At 39.6% G+C, this 10,000-nt stretch overlaps 1 protein-coding gene across 1 annotated transcript in view; it reads left to right on the top strand.

Moving 5' to 3' along the window:
* The window catches only part of LOC127006887 (uncharacterized), a 31,084-nt gene that overhangs the window by 3,183 nt on the left and 17,901 nt on the right, over positions 1-10,000 (top strand). The window contains exons 2-3 of the mRNA XM_050877219.1: positions 7,985-8,193; positions 8,718-8,859. Of these exons, the coding sequence (XP_050733176.1) occupies positions 7,985-8,193; positions 8,718-8,859 (351 nt within the window). The remainder of the gene's footprint in view (positions 1-7,984; positions 8,194-8,717; positions 8,860-10,000) is intronic.

A 10,000-nucleotide genomic window follows, 5' to 3' on the forward strand; every position in this document is an offset into this window, starting at 1 on the left:
TCAACCCGGACTCTAGAGGAAGCCGTCCAAGCGGATCAAGAACGAGTTCCGGGGGGCAGCATGAGCCAATGCAAGATGGCGCCACTATAAACACTCGCCTGCGCCAGAACGGGCTGGGCCGGCCATCAGGCCCCACCGGGAAGATGCCTACCGGCGCAATAGGCAACAACGTAAAAAAAAAAAATATATATATATATATATATATATATATATATATATATATATATATATATATATATATATATATATATATATATATATATATACAGGGGCCTTGTCCGCCCTCGTATGGAGTATGCATCTCACGTGTGGGGTGGCTTCACTCACACAGCTCTCTTGGACAGAGTGGAGTCTAAGGCTCTTCGTCTGATCAGCTCTCCTCCTCTTACTGATAGTCCTCTACCTCTTAATTTCCGTCGCCATGTTGTCTCTCTTTCTATCTTCTATCAATATTTTCACGCTGACTGCTCTTCTGAACTTGCTAACTGCATGCCTCCCCCCCTCCCGCGGCTCCGCTGCACGCGACTTTCTACTCATGTTAATCACTATACTTTCCAAACCCCTTATGCAAGAGTTAACCAACATCTTCACTCTTTCATCCCGCACGCTGGTAAACCCTGGAACAATCTTCCTTCATATGTATTTCCTTCTGCCTACGACTTGAACTCTTTTAAGAGGAGGGTATCTGGACACCTTCCGAAACTGACCTCTCTTTCGGCCACCTCTTTGGATTCTTTTTAGGAACAGCAAGTAGTGTTTTTTATTTATTTATTATTGTTTCCTTTTTTTGTGCCCTTGAGCTGTCTCCTTTGTTGTAAATATATATATATATATATATATATATATATATATATATATATATATATATATATATATATATATATATATATATATATATATATATATATATATATATATATATATATATATATATATATATATATATATATATATATATATATATATATATATATATATATATATATATATATATATATATATATATATATATATATATATATATATATATATATATATATATATATATATATATATATATATATATATATATATATATATATATATATATATATATATATATATATATATATATATATTTACAGCAAAGGAGACAGTTCAAGGGTTTAAAAAAGAAAGAAAACAATAATGAAAAAAAAAAGAAAGCCCGCTACTTACTGCCCCTAAAAAATCAAGAAAGGACTGGCCGAAAGAGAAGTCAATATCGGGTGTTGCTAGGTTCTCATATCCATATTTCCCTAGGGAAACTTTCTGTAACAACTCCGCTCTGGACGATTCTGGGCATATTCCTCCTGCTTATCCCCCCTCTGACTCCTTTATGCCTGTTATTAAGATTCTTAAAAATTATGTTTTCTATGCCCTCTCTGGCCTCAACTCTCAGAAGGCTTATGGACCTGATGGAGTGCCTCGTATTGTCCTTAAAAGCTGTGCTTCCGTGCTGACACCCTGCCTGGTCAAACTCTTTCGTCTCTGCCTATCAACATTTACCTTTCCTTCCTGCAGGAAGTAAGCCTTTGTACAGCCTGTGACTAAGAAGGGTGATCGTTCTAATCCCTCAAACTACCGCCCTATAGCTTTACTTTCTTGTCTATCTAAAGCTTTTGAATCAATCCTTAACCGGAAGATTCAAAAGCAACTTTCCACTTCTAACCTTCTATCTGATCGCCAGTATGGGTTCCGTACTGGCGTTCTACTGGCGATTTTCTTGCTCTCTTAACTGACTTTTGGTCATCCTCTCTTAGCCGTTTCGGTGAAACTTTCACTGTTGCGGTAGACATATCGAAAGCCTTCGATAGAGTCTGGCACAAGTCTTTGCTTTCTAAACTGCCCTCTTTCGGATTTTATCCCTCTCTCTGTTCCTTTATCTCTTGTTTCCTTTCCGGCTGTTCTATCTCTGCAGTGGTAGACGGTCACTGTTCTTCCCTTAAATCTATTAACAGTGGTGTTCCACAGGGCTCTGTCCTATCACCCACTCTCTTCCTGTTATTCATCAATGATCTTCTTTCCATAACAAACTATCCTGTTCACTCATACGCCGACGATTCCACTCTGCATTATTCAACTTCTTTCAATAGAAGACCATCCGAACAAGAAGTACATGACTCCAGACTGGAGGCTGCAGAACCCTTAACCTCAGACCTTGCTATTATTTCCGATTGGGGTAGAAGGAACCTTGTGTCCTTCAATGCCTCAAAAAACTCAATTTCTCCACCTATCAACTCGACACAATCTTCCAAACACCTATCCCCTATTCTTCGACAACACTCAGCTGTCACCTTCAAAACTAAATATCCTCGGTCTATCCTTACCTCAAAATCTTAACTGGACATTTCACATCTCTCTCACTAAATCAGCTTCCTCGAGGTTGGGCGTTCTGTATCGTCTCCGCCAGTTCTTCTCTCCATACATGTTCCATATACATGGGCCTTGTCCTCCCTCGTATGGAGTATGCATATCACGTGTGTGGGGGGGGCTCCACTCACGCAGCTCTCTTGGGCTCTTCGTCTCATCAGCTCTCCTCCTCTTACAGATAGTCTTCTACCTCTTAAATTGCGTCACGATGTTGCCTCTCTTTCTATCTTCTATCGATATTTTCACGCTAACTGCTCTTCTGAACTTGCTAACTGTATGCCTCCCCCCCTCCCGCGACCTCGCCTCACACGACTTTCTAATCAATCTCATCCCTATACTGTCCAAACCCATTATGCAAGACTCAACCAGCATCTTCACTCTTTCATCCCTCACGCTGGTAAACTCTGGAACAATCTTCCTTCATCTGTACGCCTACGACTGCCTACGACTTGAACTCTTTCAAGAGGAGGGTATCAGGACACCTCTCTTCCCGAAATTGACCTCTCTTTTTGGCCACTCATCTGTACTCTATTCGGGTGCAGTAAGTAGCGGTCTTTTTTTACATTATATTTTTTTTCACGCCCTTGAACTATCTCCTTTTCTGTAAAAAAAAAAAAGTGTTGGCCTCAAAATTTCCCTTTTCACCATAGAATTTCTCCTTTCCCATTTCTCCCATTTTCCTAAATATCTTTTTGAGTGTACACCAAGCACTTGCGTTTAGCTGGAGGGGTTTCATTGTTACTTACTTTCCTTTGAAGCCATATCTGCAAAAGGGTCTCCGGTCTGTCTTGCTAACAAGGGAACTGATTCTCCCCTAGAGCCCCCTCTCCCTTCATTCCTCCTCCAGCCACTCAGTACAGGAACTGATCCTATATTGTGTCCCACCCCTCTCCCTTCCTCCCTCTATCAGTTTTTCCCTAGATATGGGCCAATTTTGAAATTTCTTCCCTTTTTCCCTCCATGGGTCCATTTTCCAAAGAAAAGGGAAATTTCCCTAGACCTGGCAACACACACACACACACACACACACACACACACACACATACCAGTTGCCAAGTAGCGAAGAGTCAGTCGCTCTTTTGCACTCACAGCCTCTCTCTATTCCCTCATTATTCCCTGACCAGTCTTCGCAGGCAATAGCGAGTTCAGAGAAGTTTTCTTGGAAATAATTTGCCAAAATACAAATTGAGGCCAATCGCAGCAAGACGACGTCGTCTCTCTCGATCCTTTGTTTGTTCTGGTTGCAGGAATATGATAGTGGAAGACACTCGAAGCCGAATCGCCGTGTGACTACACGCGCACCTTTTGCCACCACTACGCGCATCACTTTAGCAAGATGCCTGAAAACATCACTCGTGTGACACGGCCTTTAGAAATTGATCTATATGCTCTTTTTCTGTAAGGACTAAGGGCCGCTTTCACAGGCGTCTGGTACGCACCCTAACCAAAGGCCCTACCATCCTGGTAACAGGCATTACCATCGCCTCGATCCGCTTTCACAGCCGCTGTTTTCGTGGTATCGGCGACTACCAGCGTGGTAACGATCATGACAAGACGAAGGCGCGTGATTCGGCAGTGTTGGTATGCCGGAGCGGCGGGAAATGTCAACATTACATCAGCTGAGCGGAAGATTATGAAGGAGTAATATGAAAAATAAACGTACAAAAAGTAAACGTGAAGAACAAATATAAAATGTAACTGTGAAGAATAAATATGATGAAAAAATGTGGAGTGTCTCGCTGATACACCCCTCAATTAAATCTGCTGATAGCCTAAAATTTCCTAGGCGGAAAAGGTGAAATAATGGCGAGAAGTATTAATTAAAGTTCTCTTATATTAGCAGATGTCAGCAAGACAGACTCTTCACCTATAGCAATTACATTTATTCATTATTCACATTTATTTATCAGGATTCACATTTATTCTTTACTTAATAGGGCTGATTTCGATATATAAAATATTATGCCCTATGCATACATATTAGGCCAACTAGAATAATACGAGTTTGACAAAGAAGGCATAACAGGTGAATAATGGTGACATATTAAAGTCTTCCCTTCTTCTTTGTTGTGTACTTTTGCAACAATAAACCATCAATCAATCAAATTGAAATTCTCAGTAGCACTGGTCAGCAGGTGAAGTGAGTTCATGTCATTCAAATTCTAAATCTTTTCTCATATTACCATTGAAGCCGTGCAACGTGTTGCTGTATTGTTTAATATTTTTTCACATCTATTTAAAGAAATAATATAACCATTTCAGAGCAAGAATTTATATTATTTACTAATTAATGTCATTGGTAAGCTCCATTGGGGAGCCCCCGTAAAGAAATGCATTAGTTAATGCAGGTCCCAATGGTGAACCCACTGCTACCTCATCTACCTTATACAACTTGTCATTGAAAACTAAAACGGATTCTTTACTGTTAATTCTAATAATGACAAACTGAGACGTAGTGCGATAATTGGGAATGAACTGTTCTTGCTCAGCCTGTTCCGCACACGATTGGATGGTTTCTGTCAAGGGCATATTAGTGAAAATGACAGTGTCAAATCTGTCCGTGTAACAGTGATGAGAAAACTTAGTGTTCAAAATATCGCTTACAAACTGGGTTGAATTAAGTACTGCATAACAATTAGCTAGAACAGGAACAAAGAATTTTGCAAGATAATAATTATACGTGCCTAAAGCTGATAAAATGGGTCTGATAGGGCAACCCTGTTTGTGTACATTTGGGAGACCATACAAAATACCAAGTGTGGAGCGTAAAGCAAACAGACAGACAACCATTAATATCTCTGGAAATCTTTATCTTAATAGACTTAAAAATCCAATTTAGTTTATCCTCCAAGCGCAAGGTACACTTAAACCACTCTTCATTCAACACTCTAAATTTTGTTACATCATTGGGGATGACTTCAGTCTTTTTATATACTAATCTTTTTCAAAATAACTACCCCCTCCCCTTTTCCGGCCTAGTAATTGTGATATTGCTCATCTTTTAAACCCTTTAGCTCTAATTCTATGCGTGTTTGACATTTAGTTACTAGAAGATGCTTGCTTAATGCTATTATTAGCAATAGACTTTATGCAGCTGCCTACTCCAGCTCATCCCTATACTGTTCTCCTATTCAGAAGTTAACCAGCATCTTCATTCTTTCATCCCTTTCACTGGTAAACTCTCCTTCGTTTGTATTTCCTCATGTCTATGACTTCATCTATTTCATGAATATCAAGACACATCTCCACCCGAAACTAACCTCTCTTATGGCCACTTTTCTCTACTTCTCTTTACAGGAGCATAGTCTAGTAAAAATAGCAATAAAAAATGCCTGACTGAATGAATTTAGTATGAAAAGAAGCGATTTTTTTGCAGATTAATCCATCCAAAATCCTGAAAAAGTCCACAAAAAAAATAAAATTAAAATAAAATAAAAAAAAAAAAAAAAAAAAAATATGTTTTATAATTTTACTAATAGTTTTAGTTTTTAGAGTTAGAGGAAAAAAAAAAAAAAAAAAAACAAAAGGATTATAAGGGTGCGCAATATCGTCACTACTTAGATACTGCAGCACATTCATCACCCAACACATGGGGTACATTTGCCTAAAAAAGAGTAAAAGAAACTTTTTTTTCTTCTTTTACCAACATAATACCAGATGCAAAACGTATTCACGTTGTTGTGTTTCAGTTAATGTGAATAGTTTTCGATGGTGAACTATAATAGTATGATATCTGGTATGATTATTCTAATCAATTTAAATAAATTTCATGAGTAGGCTATACAATTATTCCCCCCAGAGCTTATATATTATACCTCTATACCTGTGTGTGTGTGTGTGTGTGTGTGTGTAAACATAATAAGTGACATTCTGTATACTACTCCTTTCGTATTTTTTTTATTATAACTTTAAGCCTGGGTGGGGGGGGCTAGAATCCCCACCACCGTATAAACCTTCGTTATTTTTTTCAAACAATGTGGAATTATGAAAATTTACTTCCGTCAAAGATTTACGGCATTACCCTACTATTAAAAAAAACTCTGATCTTTGTAATCTCTTGTTTGTTTGTTTGTTTGTTTGTTTGGTGTTAATACAAAATATGTATAAGACATATTTGTAGAATGTGTGTAGTAGAATAACTTTTATTTAAAAGGTTTTCCAAAAATAATTATTAAGTTAATTATTACAAAAAAAAAACTTTTTGGCCATTTTTTTGCTGTAATTTTTTTTTCAAGTGGATGTTTTTTTTGGATTTGATTGTTAAATCTGCACAAATTTCCGCTTTTTCTTTCAAATTCATTAAGCAGTGCTTAGCGGGCTTTTTTTGTTTTCATTTGTTTTTGCCTTTGAGCTGCTTCATTTGCTGTAAAAAAAAATATAGATGATGGAGGCAACATGATGGGATGTGAAATAAATCTACCGTAATACCCTTCTGGTTCAAGAAAATTTTCCTAAGCTTCATTACGTTCAAGCGACACATTGCTGCAAATATAGAGGGTAAGAATACTTTTCCTAGAGCTATTAACATAAAGCTTCACATTTGACAGAGGACTGTCCATAAAAGAGGTATATAAAGCTAACGTAACTCTCCATAACGCCCATTATTATCAGGCTTTCACCTAGCAGTTAAAGACAACCTTCAGGCTTGCTCTTCATTTGCACCTCCAAAGATATTTGGTAATATTTATCTGAATAATATTTGTTGATCTGTATTATAAGTCTGCCTTATTGGTGTTAATTATCTGAAAATTTGCTAGATTTTTTTATTTTACAGAAAAGGACAGTTCAAGGGCATGAAAAAAAAAAAACAATAATGAGAAAAAAACCCGCTACTTACTGCTCCTGAATAGAGTACAGAGGAGTGGCCAAAAAGAGAGGTCAATTTCGGGAGGAGAGGTGTCCAGATACCCTCCTCTTGAAAGAGTCCAAGTCGTAGGCAGGAGGAAATACGAGTACAGATGAAGGAAGATTGTTCCAGAGTTTACCAGCGTGAGGGATGAAAGAGTGAAGATGCTGGTTAACTCTTGCATAAGCGGTTTGGACAGTATAGGGATGAGCTTGATTAGTAAGTCGTGTGAGGCGAGGCCGCGGGAGGGGGGGAGGTATGCAGTTAGCAAGTTCAGAAGAGCAGTCAGCGTGAAAATATCGATAGAAGATAGAAAGAGAGGCAACATCGCGACGGAATTTAAGAGGTAGAAGACTATCTGTAAGAGGAGGAGAGCTGATGAGACGAAGAGCCTTAGATTCCACTCTGTCCAATAGAGCTGTGTGAGTGGAGCCCCCCACACGTGAGATGCATACTCCATACGAGGGCGTACAAGGCCCCTGTATATGGATAGCAACTGTGCGGGGGAGAAGAACTGGCGGAGACGATACAGAACGCCCAACCTCGAGGAAGCTGATTTAGTGAGAGAGGAGATGTGAAGTGTCCAGTTAAGATTTTGAGTTTAGGATAGACCGAGGATATTTAGATGACTGTTTTGTTGTTAGTTTTGTCAGTTGAATTTCCACTCACTGCCAGAAGAAAGTCAGCATTCAGCCTTCATTCTTTGATTGAGACACTCCCTTAGTTCATTAATTATCTCTGACATAGGAAACCCAGTAGTCCTGCGAGTCGACGTGGAAGTGCCCGCCTTCGCCGTTGCTGGTGGACAGGCGACACTTGGGTGTTCTTTCCGTCTAACAGGGACACAAGTATACTCCCTCAAGTGGTATCACAACGGCACAGAGTTTTACCGCTTTGTCCCCACCGAGAGGGCGCAAGCCATTCGCACCCAGCCCTCTGCAGGGTTTTCCGTAACGGTAAGGACAGACAGACAGTTTGAAAGTAATTTGGTTGTCGTATATTTCTGTGAACTACATGCAATAACATTCACCGTGAGTTGTTATATTTGGCCTCCGATTTAGTTTCTTGTCTCATGAATCTTATAGAAAAGGGTGAAAGTGTCAATGAATGTTTGTAGCTGTTACTTTTTTCAGTCATTTGAGCTTGACCCTTTCTAAAAAAGCCTTTTGAATCTTTTTTCTTCAAATGTTAAGCACTGTGACACAAATTATTATCTTATAATTGCAATGAGTCCAACAATTCAAAATTGCACAAGATTATAAATGGAACGAATTCTATCACAAAATATTGGAAATTTCAATGATTTTTTATATACTAAGTTTTCAGTGGTTTAATCAATTTGTATTTGTCCACTAATCAGTTATAGATAGTATTTAATATTTTCATTCTATATACCTTATTAAAAAGCGGGAACTGGCTCAACAAAAACAACACTTATGTTTATTCTGTCGGCGATCTTGTGCTTCCCTTCACGTTGCAGGAGGTGTTCCGTGGTGACCAGCTGGTGACTCTCTCTCTTTTCCACCTCACCTCTTCAGCCTCGGGGCGATATCTGTGCGAAGTGATGGCCGAGCATCCGAGCTTCTTAAAAGAGGCGGCAACGGGAAAAATGACGGTGCTGCGTAAGTATTCATTCATGTCTGGGGGTGTTTTCTGACTTAATGACTCGCAAATTCTCTCTCTCTCTCTCTCTCTCTCTCTCTCTCTCTCTCTCTCTCTCTCTCTCTCTCTCTCTCTCTCTCTCTCTCTCTCTCTCTCTCTCTCTCTCTCTCTCTCTCTCACACACACACACACACACACACACACACACACACACATGCCATTTTTTGCTCTTTTTATTTAGTGATGGCTTAAGAGGTGGTCGGGGCCAGAATATGGATCCGTTCAGAGGGAACTCGGGAGTGCCTCGAGCCACAGACAGGTTCAGGCCCATTCCTCCTTAAGCCCTGTTTACACTGTGCCGACTCTGTGCCACGACAACCCAGCGACTTCTGCATTTGACAAGTTGGTTCCCACGCTCCAAGAAGGTTGAGGGGAGGTTTTATTATCTATTACTCCAGACTCCCGTTACGACGTCGGGGCAGCATTCGGCAACAGTCTCAAGACCTTTTTCAAGACATGCCCGACGCTTTCACATGAATCACATCTACACCCAAGACCTCGTGTACCCTAGAGTCGTGGGTTGTCATGGCCCAGAGTCGGCACAGTGTGAACGGGGCTTTAGAAGAGAACACCCCGATGCTGATATGCCGTACCGAATCGTTCGCAGACGATTTACATACTGGTCACAGTGTTGTTGGCAGCAGAGCAGCATCCTCATTGCGATCCGTTAAGGCTTCTCCTTAGCACACTGACACACACACAGTGTTAGAAATTTCTATAAATGATACTTTGTGAATGAAGAATAAGAAATTTAGACCGCACAATGTTGCAGCATGTAAATTACATGAAAATTGGGTATAAAATGATCAGTCGTATAAGAAACACACACACACACACACACACACACACACACACACACACACACACACACACATGTGCGCGCGCGCGCTCGCTGTAGGAAGTCAATTTAATAAAAAAATAAATAATTTCTGAACTTAAATTCTAGAGGCCATTCATGAGTTCCAAAATTAAACTGATGCTCATCTTGACGTTTGCACACGTGTGTGTGTGTGTGTGTGTGTGTGTGTGTGTGTGTGTGTGTGTGTGTGTGTGTGTGTGTGTGTGTGTGTGTGTGTGTGTCCATGACTTTATTTTGTTGTT

Source organism: Eriocheir sinensis, chromosome 34, assembly GCF_024679095.1.
Source record: "Eriocheir sinensis breed Jianghai 21 chromosome 34, ASM2467909v1, whole genome shotgun sequence".
NCBI lineage: Eukaryota > Metazoa > Arthropoda > Malacostraca > Decapoda > Varunidae > Eriocheir > Eriocheir sinensis.